Genomic DNA, 16,666 nt, shown 5'->3' with positions numbered 1-16,666 from the left:
TAAGATCACCATCTAGTGGTTATGATTCGAATCATGGAATTTTTCTCTCATGCTGTGATTATGGTTAAGAGAACGACTAAAGGCAAAGAAATTCAGAGTTTGAAAAAACTTCTCTAGCAGTTGCTTTAAGAAAGCTGTACATTTAATTTCATTCAGAAAAAACTTAATTATTAAGGCAAAGTACTATTAAATATTTCATTTTTATATTAGCCAAATTTAGGATATAGTAGAGTAGTATTCAGATAGGCATTTTATATGTAAATAAAATCCTCTCAGGTTCAAGAGATTCTCCTGCCTCAGCCTCCCAAGTAGCCGGGATTACAGGTGCACGTCACCAGATCCAGCTAAGCTAACTTTTCTATTTTTAGTAGACATGATGTTTCACCATGTTGGCCAAGCTGGTCTTGAACTCCTGACCTCAAGTGATCCGCCCGCCTTGGCCTCCCAAAGTGTTGGGATTACAGGCGTGAGCCACCAAGACCAGCCTTATAAATTCTTATTAAGAGATTAAAACAATTTAAACGTTTGTCAACAGCTTCTAATTAATGACATAATCCAAAAAATTATCTCCATAAGTTGTATATTAGGATAAAATTAAGACTACTGAAAAACTGTACATAAACATATGCAATGCAATTTGTCAACCAATTTATTTTGGCTGAAGATAATACATGATCTAAGCTGAGTGCAGTGATACACACCTGTCACACTGAGTCAAGAGACTGAGGTGGAGGATTGCTTGAGCCCAGGAGTTAGGGCTGCGCTGTGCTATGAAGCCACCTGTTAATAGCCACTGCACTCCAGCCTAGGCAACATGGCTCTAGGAAGAAATTAATAATAATTGTAATAATACAGGTTCTAGATCTAGTAAGACTGTCTGAATTGAAATCCTGGCTCTTCACTTACTAGGCTGGGTAGATTACTTAGTCTCACTGGATCTGTTTCTTCATCTGTAGAATAGGGATAACAACAATATTTATACAAATGATAGGCTAAAAAAATTAAACAAGATGTTGCATGCAATGAATACAGTTTAGAAACATTTCTGGTACAATACAAGCATTCAATGAAATACTAGGGGTGGGGCGTGATGGCTCATGCGTGTAATCCTAGCACTTTGGGAGGCCGAGGTGGGCGGATCACTTGAGGTCAGGAGTTCCAGACCAGCCTGGCCATTAAGCAAAATGCTGTCTCTACTAAAAATACAAATATTAGCCAGGCTTCGTGGCGCACACCTGTAATCCCAGCTACTTGGGAAGCTTAGACAGGAAAATTGCTTGAACCCAGGAAGCGGAGGTTGCAGTGAGCCGATTTTGCACCACTACACTCCAGCCTGGGTGACAGAGGGAGACTGCATCTCAATAAAAGAGAAAAAAAAAAAAAAACTTAAATACTAGGTATTAGTACTCTTTGGAAAAAACTCAAATCATTTTTCCTGTGCTCTCACAATAATCATCACCGTAGAAGACGACTTCTATGACCAAATATCAGGGGATTTCTCCCCACCAGCAAGCCAAGTAAGCAATCAATTCTGCAGTAGACACCAGCTGGGTATCCTCTAATTTATTAATTCCAACACTACCTGGAGATAGTGTTAGATCCCACAGGTTGAGGGCTCAGTCACCAAGCCTCCTCCTCACCACCCCATCCCCTACTAATCACAAGTCCAGGCCTCTGGAACTTTAAATTGGGGTTTCCACAATCCCCTCTTTGGGTTCAATTAATGTCCTGGAGCAGCTCACAGTACTCATAGACACACTTACTTATGTTTACTGATTTATAAAGGATATTACAAAGGATACAAATGGAGTTCGAGACCAGCCTGACCAACATGGAGAGACCCCATCTCTATTAAAAATACAATTAGCAGGGTGTGGTGGCACATGCCTGTAATCCCAGCTATTCAGGAGGCTGAGGCAGGAGAACTGCTTGAACCCAGGAAGCAGAGGTTGCAGTGAGCCTAGATCACACCATTGCACTCCAGCTTGGGCAACAAGAGCAAAACTCTGTCTCAAAAAATAATAATAAATAATAATAATAATAATTAAAGCCATTGCTGAGGTGCTAAGATGATGATACAGTTGATAGTCTTAGAAAAGCTGATCATTTTGTCCAATCACTGCAAAATAAGTTAACTCTTTTAGAAATAAACATTCAACTAACCTTTGAGAAGTAGCTGTAACAAAATAACTGAGAATAATAAGTCTGAGATTATCCTAAAAAATAAATACTTGTCTTCTTTCAAGCCTCCTTTAACCATGTATTGGCATACATAAAAAACATAAGAATTACAGTTTAGTGAAATTAAGCATTCCATGTATCTTATCTTTCTTCTTATCAAATCTAGTAATTGGCTCAATTGCCACAGCATTAAAGACATTTTTCTCAATAGTTTTCCATTAAGTCCTTTCCAAATTAAACACATTGCAATATTTCAAGTTATTTCTGAGTCGAACTGACTAAACAGTCTTGCTAATCGTAAATCTTTCTTTTTTTTGCTCATGAGCTTAAAGGCTTAAGCAGTTGATTTGAGTTTGAAATTGAACAGAAGATAATCTGTTGGCAGTTCTTTCTTCTCATTACACCTCAATTTATTAATATATATGGAACAAGTAAGCTACTATTAATGAAATATGAAGTTAAATTTGCCAAAATAAAAACCTTTTGATGTACTGTTAATTTATAAGCCAAATAACAGCATTTAATCTAAATACTTGGGTGTTAACATTTTAATGAATATATATATGACTGATACATATAATGAATACATTAAAATATAGGTATGTATTATTTCTAAAAGAATGAAATCGAATGTTAATCTACAGCAATGGTTTTCCAACTTTGTTTTAAGAAAAGGAATAAAAGGGTGGCTACCTCATGGGCAGAGTAGCTCCAACTTTAAAAAAAAAAAAAAAAAAAAAAAACAGCCGGACACGGTGGCTCACGCCTGTAATCCCAGCACTCTGGGAGGCTGAGGCGGGCGGCTCACGAGGTCAGGAGAATGAGACCATCCTGGCAAACACTGTGAAACCCCGTCTCTACTAAAACTACAAAAAATTAGCTGGGCGTGGTGGCAGGCGCCTGTACTCCCAACTACTCCGGAGACTGAGGCAGGAGAATCGCTTGAACCCGGAAGGCGGAGGTTGCAATGAGCCGAGATTGCACCACTGCACTCCAGCCTAGCGACAGAGCAAGACTCCATCTCACAAAAAACAAAACAAAACAAAACAGCAAACCCTGGAAAGAAACACATTTTGCACCACAACCCAGTACATAACATACCGCTTCACTGGATCTTAGCCAAACGGCCGAGAAGCAGAATATACCTCTTTACATGCCATGTATGTATGCATGTATAAAACAAAGTTTCACAAAACAATATATGCCCCTACTATTTGCAACGTATTGTTTTAATTTTCTATTCTGTTCCTTTCTTTTCTAACACTTATAATCCACTAAATTGTTTTTACAAATTATTAATAAGTCACAACCTGCAGTTTGGAAAAGATTCAATCTGCAGTAAGGAAGAGATTCAGGAAATGAATATTTGGGGTATACCCTTCCTGAATTTTATTTAACAATAACTACATTAAAGCAGGCAGAGGCTAGTCAGGATTTCCGCCCCATAGCTATTCTGATTGGAGAACAAGGTGAAAGGGGGAACATTTGAAGAATTTTTTTTTTTTTTGAGACGGAGTTTCACATTCTTGTTACCAAGGCTGGAGCGCAATGGGGCGATCTCAGTTCACCACAACCTCTGCCTCCCAGGTAGCTGGGATTACAGGCATGCACCACCACGCCCAGCTAATTTTGTATTTTTAGTAGAGATGGGGTTTCTCCATGTTGGTCAGGCTGGTCTCAAACTCCTAATCTCAGGTGATCCACCCACCTCGGCCTCCCAAAGTGCTGGGACTACAGGTGTGAGCCACCGTGCCCAGCTTCAAATTTGAAGCTTTAATACACCATCAACAAAGTGAATAAAAAATTCCCATTACAGGTCCCAGGCCTGCATTTTATAAACCGTGGTTCATGCTAATTTGTTTCAGATAACAAACTAAAGCAAAAGCCTTAACATTTGAGTGATTCAAGGCATTAAACAGTAAATGATTGCTAACCAACAGACCCAACAAAAATTTGTTAGCCAGTGCTCTATTTTTTACACTTTATACGCCATTCCTGTGAGGCCAATTGAAAAAGCTGAAAATATTATCATTCTGGCTTTATATGAAAATCTTCTCAATGAACAGCATTTACTCCTCCAATCAGCTATTCTAGATTAGCAGAGAGGCAGCAATCCCCCAACATCTGAAATTCACTGCTACCAAATTACAATCTCAAACTGCCCCTCCCTATTCAAAGCTCACAACCATAACAAAGAAAGCACTGGCGTGGTATAAAACAATCCCTCAGAGCTAATCCAGTCAATACTCATTTATTAACCTTTGAAGCCATTTATTGCTAAACCAATGCAATTAGCAGATGACAGCAAATAAGTTATATAAAAATTGAATACATGAGCTTAAGTCAGTGACAAGATATTAAATTTAAAAATGTCTTTTTAAATTGAATGCAGCTGGTTGCCGCAATGCACACCTGTAACCCCAGTGCTTTGGGAGGACACAGCGGGCCGATCACCTGAGGTCAGAAGTTCAAGACCAGCCTGGCCAACATGGCGAAACCCCATCTGTATGGGTTGCGTCACTGCACTCCAGCCTGGGCGACAGAATGAGACTCCATCTCAAAATATATACATATAAATAAAAATATATATAAAAATAAAATAAAATAAATAAATTGAATGCAGTGATATAAAGTGTATAATTTGCATTTTTCAACTGTGATCTGAAATGATGAAATTTAATCTAAAAATCATTTCCTCCACTCCCTTAACAACCTTATCTCCCACCTCTTGCCTCACACTTCCAATATGAATTCAAATTCTGATGGGCTCATACTTTGCTATGGAACCATATTAAAATACTGTTTTGATTTCTAATCAATGAAACAATTTCTATTTGTATCTTACCTCTATCAAAATTGCTTTTCAAAAACGAATTGCATCAGGCTGGGCACAGTGGCTCATGCCTATAATCCCAGCACTTTGGGAGGCCGAGGCGGACAGATCACCTGAGGTTAGGAGTTTGAGACTAGCCTGACCAACATGGTGAAACCCCATCTATACTAAAAATACAAAAATTAGCTGGGTGTGGTAGCGCAAGCTAGTAATCCCAGCTACTCGGGAGGCTGAGGCAGGGGAATCACTTCAATCTGGGAGGCAGAGGTTGCAGTGAGTCCAGATCACGCCACTGTACTCCAGCCTGGGCAACAGAGGGAGACTTTGTCTCAAAAAAAAAAAAGGATTAGAATCAGCTTAAAAAATGGAAGTAAGAAAACATCTAACATCTATCTCAAAAATTGATAAGCTGGGCATGGTGTGTGTGTATGTACCATTAGTCTCAGCCACCTGGGAGGCTGGGGCCAGAGGACCACTTGAGCCCAGGAGTTCAAGGCTCCCGTGCACTACGATTATGCCTGTGAATAGCCACCACATTCTCGCCTGTGCAACATAGCAAGACCTCATCTCTTAAAAAAAAAAAAAAAATGTAATTAATAAAGTCAGTACATATACGACTGGCTCTTTAAAACAAGCTGAATTACTTTAAAATTCCTACTTTAACGACCCTTTGAGAAACCACATTTCTGTAAACTAGGCAGCTTGAGGCCAAGATCATGCCCGTAATCCCAGCACTTTGGGAGGCCAAGGTAGGCAGATCACTTGAGCTCAGGAGTTTGAGACCAGCCTGGGCAACATGGCAAAACCAAAAATACAAAAAATTATCCAAGTGTGGTGGTGCATGCCTGTAGTCCCAGCTACTAAGGAGGCTAAGGTGGGAGGATTGTTTGAGCCCGGGGGGTGGAGGCTGTAGTGAGCCGAGATCATACCAGCACTCCAGCCTGGGTGACAGACTGAGACTTCATCTCAAAAAAAAAAAAGGCAGATTGAGTATATTAACCCAACAAAATTCAATGCTACATAGTTATTCTGGAAATTCGTAAACATCTTTTAAGTTATCTAATAATACAAATACATATATAAAATCACAAAGAGTGTATGTGCACAAATTGTTGTGTGTACACAAAATTTAGAAGACAATCACTTTACTCAATAAAATTCATGGTAATTCTTATTTCATATTACAGGAAAAATACATAAATGGTAAATTTAAGATGAAACTATGAATATGAACCCTTTATAAAGTATAATTTATTATCGTCCTGCCTCAACGGAATAACAACTAGAAACTATCTTACGCCTGTTCGGCTGAGCACTATGCTAAGCTCTCTGACTTTCTATACTCTAGACACTAAATTTTAAGTCTAACATTATCAAAAAGATACAGTAAGATCTCATCAAAACAAGCTATCTACAACAAGAATCAGAAAGCAGTCTTAGGAGGTAAAATTTGTGTCTCAGAGAGTAAATAAGTGAAATAACAGAGGCTCGATTAAATAACTGTGATTTCATTTGTTATCAATAACAAATCTACAGCAGGTAAGAAATTCAATGATAAAACAGTTAAACACAAGGTAAGTTTTAAAAACAGTCTAAAGCTAGTTAGTGATCAGTACTCTATTTTTAAAAAGAGAGATATATCACATTTTAAATATTTTGTCAAAATGGTTAAATCATTTAAAGGTAATCCCAGCACTTTGGGAGACCGAGGCAGGCAGATCACGAGGTCAGGAGTTTGAGACCAGTCTGGCCAACATAGTGAAACCCGGTCTCTATTAAAAATACAAAAAATTAGCCTGGCATGGTGGCGGGCACCTGTAATCCCATCTACTCGGGAGGCTGAGGCAGGAGAATCACTTGAACCCGGGAGGCAAATGAGATCACGTCATTGCACTCCAGCTCGTGCGACAATACAAGACTCATGGAGACAGTGACTCCGGCAGACAGTGCAAGCCTCTGTCTCAAAATAAATGAAGGAAGATAATTATATTATGCTTTAACTAGGCTTTTAAACAATTTTGTCAACACGTCATATCCTTTAAAATGTGAAGCTTTAGGCAATAAACCAGTATCAGGCCAGGCGCGGTGGCTCACGCATATAATCCCAGAACTTTGCCAGATCACTTGAGGTCAGAAGTTCGAGACCTGCCTGGCCAACATGGTAAAACCCCATCTCTACTACAAACACAAAAAAATTAGCCAGGCATGATGGCGCATGCCTGTAATCCCAGCTACTTGGGAGGCCAAGGCAGGACAATCGCTTGAACCTGGGAGGTGGAGGCTGCTGTGAGCCAAGATTGCGCCACTGCACTCTGGGCGACAGAGCGAGACTCCGTTTCAAAAACAAAAAAACCAGTATCAAATCCCTGCCCACAGAGTTATCTGGAATATCTAAACACCAGGGGTTTAAGGACAGCCAAGATTTTTTTCTCTGTCCTCATTCTGTACACAAACTCTTTTAGAATTTTATTATGTAGGACACTCCATAAGAACACAGGCTGATTATTAATATTAAGTTTCCAAGAGGCACATTTAGCATTTTATACACAGTATTCTACCTGATCCTAAGAGAAGCCCTACGAGGTAAGTTTAATATAGTAATTCCAATTTGCAAATGAGATTCAAAGTTGTCAGCTGCCCAAAGCCACCTAAGTGGCAGATTAGAAATAGGGAAGCCAGGTATATCTGAAACCCAAACACATACTTGTTACATCTAGGTTAAGCCACCCCGAAATTTTACCTTGTTTTGAAAATGAGGGTTAGAGTCTATGATTATTTACTGAATTTCCTATTACTGAATAAAATAGCTCAATAAGATAAAATGAAAGGCCAAACGAAGGCCAATTTTAGACTGAATGAATCCCTTATTCCTAACAAATGACCAACTTCCCCAGATACAAACAGGCTTATAACAAAATCTTATCCCGAGGATACTGCTAATGGCATATGCAAAATGGATAAGGAAGTTCCTCTTGGACATTTTATAATTAAGGTCATTTGGGATTATGAACAAAACAAAAATAAAGACAAAATATTACTGAAAGGACTCTACTGAGTCAGTGCATTGGCTAATTACAGCACCTGTATAAACATTTATGCATGGATTGGCAAGTTAGGGAGGCAGAGTTCAGGAAGAGGGTCCACAAACCGCAAAATCACAAAATTAAAAGCAGATGAACAGAAAGAAATTATATTATGTAAGTAATAATTCTAAAGAATAGAATAGCATAATTTCAAACCAATACATATAACAGCTGACATCTGGAACCTGAAATTGCTTGTCATTGGTGGTTTTATAATCATATATATCAAAAGTCACTGCTTTTCATGAAGCAAAATTACACAAGTATTAAGATTTAAGTAAAATATCCAGTTTTCCAACAATCAGTGTAAATGTATTTAAAATTGGTGAAAACAGGGTAAATTTTCATAAAATTTTCATTTTAATGGTGCTTAATATTCACTTGCCTAAAATTTTCTCTCAGGTTTAAAAAATGTTATGTATTCTTTGGAATCAATCCAACTTGCATTTACTGCATTTACTCAACATTCTCACTCAAGGAACCAAGGCAAGAAACATTCTCTTCTACTGGCAGTTGTATCAAGCAAAGTAGCATGCTTTTTCTTAATGGTTAATACCATAAATAAAAGCCATATAACGTATTACTTAACAATTAACTAGCAGTATATTCAATTTCAAATCTTATTGAGTCATGATATCATCTGCTATCGTTTGGCTCTGTCCCCACCCAAATCTCATGTCAAACTGTAATCCCCTCATGTTGAAGAAGGGGCCTGGTGGGAGGTGACTGAATCATGGGGGCAGATGTCCCTCCCCCTCATTGTTCTCGTTAGTTCTCATGAGATCTGGTTGTTTGAGAGTGTGTATCACTTCCCACTTCTCTCTCTCCCGCCACCATGTGAAGACTTGCATGCTTCCCCTTCTGCCATATTTGTTTCCTGAGTCCTCCTAGCCATGCTTCTTGTACAGCCTGCAGAACTGTGAGTCAATTAAACCTCTATCCTTCATCAATTACCCAGTCTCAGGTACTTCTTTATAGCAGTGTCATAACAGACTGATACATTATCCTAACATTCACCCATTGAACAAATACATTTGTTCAATGTGTAAAACCCTAGGCTAGACTTAATTGAGAATTTAGCAATGAATGACCCGGGAAAACTCTATCCCCAGCCATCAGGGAATCTGGAGGCAGAGAGGCAAATATCAGATACTTAATTTCTATAACATTAGCAACTTAATTCACAAAACTTACATAATAAAACCTTTTAAAAATAGAAGGAAACTACTACAGCTAACTCTGAATTAATAACTTCAGCATTATTCTAGCCCCTCAGAAGAAATAATGAAACTCCACTGAAGGTTCTACCATACTCTTCCTCTAATTCTAGCACTGGGCAGGAGGAATGTCATGTTTCTTGCATTGATGTAAATCCTAATGTAAGATTTATGATTTTGTCCTTTGCTGTGTGGCAAGTTAGTGAACAGGTAACTTTTTAGAGAAAGCCTGCTCTGAACAATGCATTGTATTAGGTCTCTCATTTAATCACTTATTAGTAGTATCTCTGTGTTAAAGATGTGAACTCATGGGCAGAGAGATTTTCTAAAAATTTTCAGGCCCTACCATTGCAGGCTAAGCTAAGATCTGAATCCATGGTTGATACCAAACCACTGCTCGTCCCCTTCTCTTCTGTTTCTCATTAGGCTGGAATAATCAAAAATCTCTGTTTGGCAATACCATGTAATATTAAGCTGCATTCTCTCCCCATCAAAGTTTAATGTCTTTATTTATTATAAGGTTTCTCAGAGCCCTTTTTTTTTTTTTTTTTTTTTTTTGCTCTGTTTTTAGTCTTGCTCTGTTGCCCAGGAGTGCAGTGGTACGATCTTGGCTCACTGCAACCTCCACCTCCTGGGTTCAAGTGATTCTTCTGCCTCATCCTACCTCAGCCTCCCAAGTAGCTGGGATTACAGGCGCACAGCACCACGCCCTGGTAATTTTTTGTATTTTAGTAGAGACGGGGTTTCACCGTGTTGCCCAGACTGGTCTCGAACTCCTGAGTTCAGGCAATCCACCTGCCTCAGCCTCCCAAATTGCTGGGATTACAGGCATGAGCCACCGCGCCCGGCTTTCATGCTCTTTTGAAAACCATTCCACACTCCTTTCTGTGACGAAATAAAAGAGGCATCTTCCAAGTGTGAATCTACTGTCAAACGTATAACCATTTCTCATGTTCCTAATCAGAGATGATACACAATTCAACAGCTTTTCCAAATTGGGAAATCTGACTGAAAAGAAGCAATACAGTCCTGGAATCCAGAGAGAGGGAGAAGACAACTTCTCTACTGTCTAAGATGTGAATGAACAGAATCAGAACCAAATGATACTAGTTCACATAAAATTCTCTGTAAAATGAGAAAAAAAAAAGGTCATTTAAAACATTAAAGCAGGCAGGGTGCGGCGGCTCACACCTGTAATCCCAGCACTTTGGGAGGCCGAGGCGGCCGGATGACCTGAGGTCAGGAGTTTGAGACCAGCCTGGCCAACATGGTGAAACCCTGTCTCTACTAAAAATACAAAAATTAGCTGGGCATGGTGGCGTGCGCCTGTAATTCCAGCTACCTGGGAGGCTGAGGCAGGAGAATCACTTGAACCCGGGGGACGGAGGTTGCACTGAGCCAAGATCATGCCACTGCACTCCCGGGCGAAAGAGCGAGACTCTGCTTCCAAAAAAAAAAAAAAAAACCCAACAACATTAAAGCATCTTCCCTATTTCACTATTAACAGTGGACTATGCTTTAACCCCTTGATACTGAAAACTGCTTAAGTACACTCACTAAAATGGCTTAAGAAAAATTAAAACATTTTAAAACATCCTCTTTGGAAGAAATCTGAAAATCTGCTTAAAACCGCCAAACTAGGCCAGGCACAGTGGCTCATGCTTGTAATCCCAGCACTTGGGAGGCCGAGGCAGGTGGATCATTTGAGGTCAGGAGTTCAAGACCAGCCTGGCCAACGTAGTGAAACCCTGTCGCTACTAAAAATACAACAAAAAAAAAGAGAGAGAGAGGGGCGTGGTGGCACACCCCTGTAATCCCAGCTACTGGGGAGGCTGAGGCACAAGAATCTCTTGAACCCAGAAGGTGGAAGTTGCCGTGAGTCAAGTTGGCGCCACTGCACTCCGGCCTGGGTGACAGAGTGAGAACCCTGTCTCAGGAAAAAAAAAACAAAAAACAAAAAAAAACCGCCAAACTAGAACCTGTCTGTATTGGCATATCAGCTCCAGATAAAATGCACATCTATATTATAAACACATTAACTTTCTAAACCAAGCACTGAAAAGATGTGTTGCCAAGGTATATGGCTCACGCCTGTAATCCCAGCACTTTGGGGGGCAGAGGAGGGTGGATCGCTTGAGCCAAGGAGTTCGACATCAGCCTGTGCAAAATGTTGAAACCCTGCCTCTATTTAAAATACAAAAAATTAGCCAGACGTGGTGGTGTGCCTGTATTCCCAGCTACTCAGGAGGCTGAGGTGGGAGGATCACGGGAGCCCGGGAAGTCGGGGCTGCAGTGAGCCATGATGGTACCACTGCACTTCAGCCTGGACAACCCTGAGCATGAGACCTTGCCTCAACAACAACAAAAAAGAAGTATTAGGCCACTCTCTTAACAGTCATTTGAAAATGTCTAGTCCATGGAAGGAAAGAGTTACTAATTTAGGCAAACTAGTCTACTCTAATCAGCTAGCCCTCTGCCTTAAGGAAGATTGTCAACAGCAGCACTGCCAAACACTACCATAACACTAGATCAACCAAAGACCTTTTATGATTTGTCACCATTATAATTGCAAATAATCCTAAGTTTCTCCAAATTGCAAAAATGCAACAAAGTACACATTTTGTTGTGTATTTTGCCTGCTAAATGAAAACAGAGGTAAAATTCACTGCTTATTACAAAACTAAAAATACTGTATGCATAAAAAGTGATAGCCACAGAGGAAATTGTAATCATCAACAACAAACTATAGTATAAATCAAAAGCTATACTGATCTGTAACTAATCTTTAACATTAACCCTATGGAAATATCTCTAAGCGCCTAAATGGCCCACACAGTTTAGTCAGTTGCAGATCCTATCCGCTTTAAGATCATATTTGTGGTAAGATACACTAAGAAGGAGGGGGAGGAAAAGAGGAAGAAAACACCCATTACAGGATGTTGACAATTATAACTAGCAAAGTTTTAGAATATATTGGTTAGCACACCACATACCACTAAAATAATATACCAGGTTCCTCCAATACCAGGTTACTTTGGCTCTGTATTCTAACCTATTCAAATAACAAGTCTAATGTAACAAAATTCTCTAAGCTCTTAGAAGAAAACCTGTGTACTTCCCAGTCTCAATTACCAGGCAAAATAATTCATCAATCTAACTCAAATGTCCTACAGCTTTGTTTCATCTTGTATTGAGACAGGGCTTCACTCTGTCACCCAGGCTGCAGTGCAATGGCATAATCACAGCTCACTGCAGCCTCAACCTCCCAGGCTCAAGTGATCCTCCTGTCTCGGCCTCCCAAGTAGCTGGGACTACAGGCGAGCACCAACACATCTGGGTAATTATGTTTTGTAGAGACAGGGTCCCACTATGTTGCCCAGGCTGGTCTCGAACCCCCTAGGCTCAAGCGATCCTCCCACTTCAGCCTCCCAAAGTACAGGGGTTACAGGATGAGCCACAGCACCCAGCCTTGTCCTACAGTTTCAGATTTGCTCTCTCCCTTTATTACAACTCCATGGATTGTGGCCCAAAGACACTTAGAATAAGGCAATAGGGTAATTGAAATCCTGATACTATTCCTAGGGTGCCATATCAATACCTAGTATCAATACGTAACTGCAGTTCCCCAAAGAGAATGCCTACTTACAGACCCACACAAAAAAACTTCCATTTGCCAATCACTACCGAATTCATACTGGGTTGTTTGGGTCTGTCATTTATTCTAATGACTATTTTTTTTTTAATTTCTTACAGACTCATGAAATGTTTTAACTGGCACTCACAAATGGAAAGCATAAATGTAAATGCCATCACTGTGTTCACACCATATGCCAAATAAACTCAGCGAAGGGAGGATTCTGTCTACCTTGTTTGACTATATCCCCATTACCTGGCACCTATAGGATATTTAATAAATATGTGCAAAATGAATAAAATCATAACAAAATCATGGAAAAATATCATGGTCCCAAAATGTCAGTGGTATCAGAATTGTCTTAAATCATGCACTGCTTAAAAGAAAGTAGATTATCTGCTAAAACTTAGAAACCTTCTAAACCATGCTATTTATAAAAGGATTTAACCTATACTGGAAAATAAGACGGACAACAACAACAAAAAAAGACTGACGAATGAATTCCAAGTGAGGCTTACAATTATGAGGCTTTATAGCAAAAGCAAAAGACAAGTTACATTTTTTCAAGATTAATGACTTTCCTTTCTCTATCCCAACACCCTGATCAGTGAAAATTAGAGAATTTTAGGAGCAGAAGCAACCATAGAGGCTGAACTATGAAACAGATGGGCTCCAATTTCAGAGTAATATAAACTGCCACCAATCTATTCAACATCTTTTTGCATAATTACAAATCTAAGATGGGATTTTATGAATATTAATTTGTTCTACTTTTTGGCTATGCTGAGCAGTCTGCTGCGAGTTAAGAGTTATGAATGATGAATATCATAATCTCTCACTTTTACGACTTTCATTTACCAAAACCGGGTGAGCGAAGATTTAATTTTATCAAAGCCAATAGTTTCTCTTTCCTGTTTTCAAATCAGTTCAACCTACAGCTTTACTATTCTCCCATTCTATTCTTAGACTATATGCTAGTTTACTGTATTTGATTTCTATTACTGATTTATATATGTTAACTGTAGCCAAGCCTTATCTTCTCAAAGACTTAGGAGGTTTACCCTTCTAAAGTGCTCCCCTACCACATCATTAACAGCAGTGTTTAATAATTCCTTTGTCATCTGTCTCCCAACTCAAATACCACTTCTATTAGGATAGAGTTGGGTAGGGCGCCATGGCTTACACCTGTAATCCCAGCACTCTGTGAGGCCGAGGTGGGTGGATCACCTGAAGTCAGGAGTTCGAGGCCAGCCTAACCAACAGTGAAATCCCATCTCTACTAAAAATACAAAATTAGCCGGGTATGGTGGCACATGCCTGTAATCCCAGCTACTCGGGAGGCTGAGGCCAAAGAATTAATTGAACCTGGGAGGCAGAGGTTGCAGTGAGGCAAGATCAGGCCATTGCACTCCAGCCTGGGTGACAGAGCGAAACTCCGTCTCAAAAATAAATAAACAAATATTAGGATGGAGTTGGTTCTGCCTTGTTGGACACTACAGTAAATAGTGTAAATAATAGTCTAAATCGCATAAATACTAGTCTAAATAAGTGTTATTACAATGAATGAATGATTTGGAGGGCAATGGCCTTATCATATGCTTCCTCTACTAGCTAGGCAGGCAATATTTGAGAACACACCATAGTTTCTATCCAGCTCCGTGAAAACTCGAATGCACTTTACTGCTCAATTGAGAATTTGCAAATAAATTTAAGAACAGACAACATCATACTTGAAACACACAGAGAAAGTACTATAAAACAGTTTATTCAAAGGCTACACAAAGAATTACAGAAGGCCAGGCGCGGTGGCTCACGCCTGTAATCCTAGCACTTTGGGAGGCCGAGGCAGGCGGATTGCCTGAGGTCAGGAGTTCCAGACCAGCCTGGCCAACATGGCAAAACCCCGTCTCTACTAAAAATACATAAAATTAGCTGGGCATGGTGGTGCGTGCCTGTAATTCCTGCTACTCTGGAGGCTGAGGCGGGAGAATCGCTTGAGCCTGGGAGGCAGAGTGCGTTGCAGTGAGCCGAGATCGCACCACTGCACTCCAGCCTGGAAGACAGAGCGAGACTCTGTCTCAAAATAATAATAACAATAATTACAGATTATTTAGGATGAGTTTCCAGTACTCCATTACCATCACTGTGAATGATCTTCCAATAACCACTGCTAAATGACTTCACTGTCTGGTGACTGAGTTTTCCTCTATGTTAGAGAACTTATATGAACGTACTGAACTAATGAATGACTACTTTCCATAACCTTAACTATAATCCTAAAAGTTAAAAGGGAAAGCCGGCAGGCAGTTTTAAAGACAACTCTTGAATAAAAACATAGGAGAAGTAATTTTCCTCTTGGTTGTGAAAGACCGGACAATTTTCCCTGCAACCTTCCCGCCTTTGCTGGTTGCATAGTAAAAATTAGAAGTAGGAAAATTTAGAATACTTCCATCTCCTTTGAGTCACGAACTTGGAAAGGAGAAAGAGACAACTGCGGGGACGCATGTGCTCTAATGAAAGCAGGAAGTCCGCTTCTTGAGCACGGGCCATTCACCCATCATCACAAATGGGAACTCCGGCCTTAAGTCCATCCCCATTCCCTTCTAACCCTGAAACCAAAGCCAGTCTCAGTAGGAAACGCGATCTTGCTAGCTGAGTTAGAGAAGCAGCACCAGACAGCTCAGGACACCCTCCTCCTTCTACTTGGCCTGCGGCAGGAGGATACTCCCCGGGTTCCAGCCAGTGGAGAAGGCGGACCCGGCAGGCAACAGCGAAAGAGCCTTGGCCGGGAAGGAGCGCGGCCAGTCCACGCGGCCGGAGAACTCACCGAACAAAGCGCACCGCGGAGCGGGAGGGGACACTCGGAAAGAGGGGGAAAGATTCAACCAGCTCTTCACCACTGCCTGGGGCTAGAGACAGGTGGAGCCGCCGTCCTCCTTAGAAGGAGAAGAAAGATAGGTTTTCGAGGGCTAATCTGAAACTCCTGCGCCAAGGCAACCGGAACCGGGACCCCGCCTGGGGAGCGCGCTAAGAAACAGGGGAGGTGAGCGCTGAGGGAAGGGATGGATGGTCGGGGTCACAGGCGGCCTCTGCGGAGACGTCGGGGTCCCGCCTGAGCCGCGCAGAGGATGCCCGCGGCGCGCCGCCGGCCGCCCCGACTCGGGCCTCCCGGGCGCAGCCGCCGGCCCCCTCGCAACCGCGCCCCAGGCCGCCACACAAAGGGGATGGCGAGGCGCGCCGGCCGCCGGGAGGTGGAGGGGCGACGTGTCTGGGACTAGGTGGCCGAACCGCGACGCCCGCCGCGCCCCCCGCCTTTGTCTGCCTCGCCCCGTGCCCTCCCCCTGCCGAGGAGCCCCACCGCCGCGGCGCCCTCACCCTGCTCGTTACCCGGGTGAGTAGCGGTCTCATCTGCTCGCCGGCCCCATCAGCCTCCATGGCCTGCCGGCCGGCCAGCCCGTAACGGCCGCTACGGTACTGCCCCGCGCGGTCTGCCTGCTTCTGCCGCTGCCCCCGCCGCCGCCGCCGCCGAGCCCCCCGGCGCGCGAGGACAAACGTTGGTGCGTCCGTGCGCTAGGTGTGCGCGCGTGGGGAGAGCCGGGCGCCGGGCGCGGGAGACGCGGGGCGTGCGTGTGCGCGCTGCGACTGCTGGGCTGGCTCTAGTAGGAGAGCGAGGCCGAGGCGTGGAACCTGAAGCTAGAACTGAGCGAACCGGAGGACC

At 41.9% G+C, this 16,666-nt stretch overlaps 1 protein-coding gene across 9 annotated transcripts in view; it reads right to left on the bottom strand.

Moving 5' to 3' along the window:
- The window catches only part of SLC4A7 (solute carrier family 4 member 7), a 105,532-nt gene extending 88,866 nt beyond the window's left edge, over positions 1-16,666 (bottom strand). For 4 of the 9 annotated variants that reach the window (XM_032162258.2, XM_032162260.2, XM_058442026.1 and 1 more), the window contains exon 1: positions 16,324-16,664. In XM_032162258.2, the coding sequence (XP_032018149.1) occupies positions 16,324-16,383 (60 nt within the window). In that variant the 5' untranslated portion in view covers positions 16,384-16,664. Of the gene's footprint in view, positions 1-16,323 lie in introns of all 9 variants that reach the window. The other 5 variants (XM_032162259.2, XM_032162261.2, XM_058442027.1 and 2 more) reach the window with 3 other exon arrangements.

Source organism: Hylobates moloch, unplaced genomic scaffold, assembly GCF_009828535.3.
Source record: "Hylobates moloch isolate HMO894 unplaced genomic scaffold, HMol_V3 SCAFFOLD_8, whole genome shotgun sequence".
NCBI lineage: Eukaryota > Metazoa > Chordata > Mammalia > Primates > Hylobatidae > Hylobates > Hylobates moloch.
The sequence above is the reverse complement of the archived record's forward strand: the minus strand, read 5'-3'. Positions and strand labels throughout refer to the sequence as shown.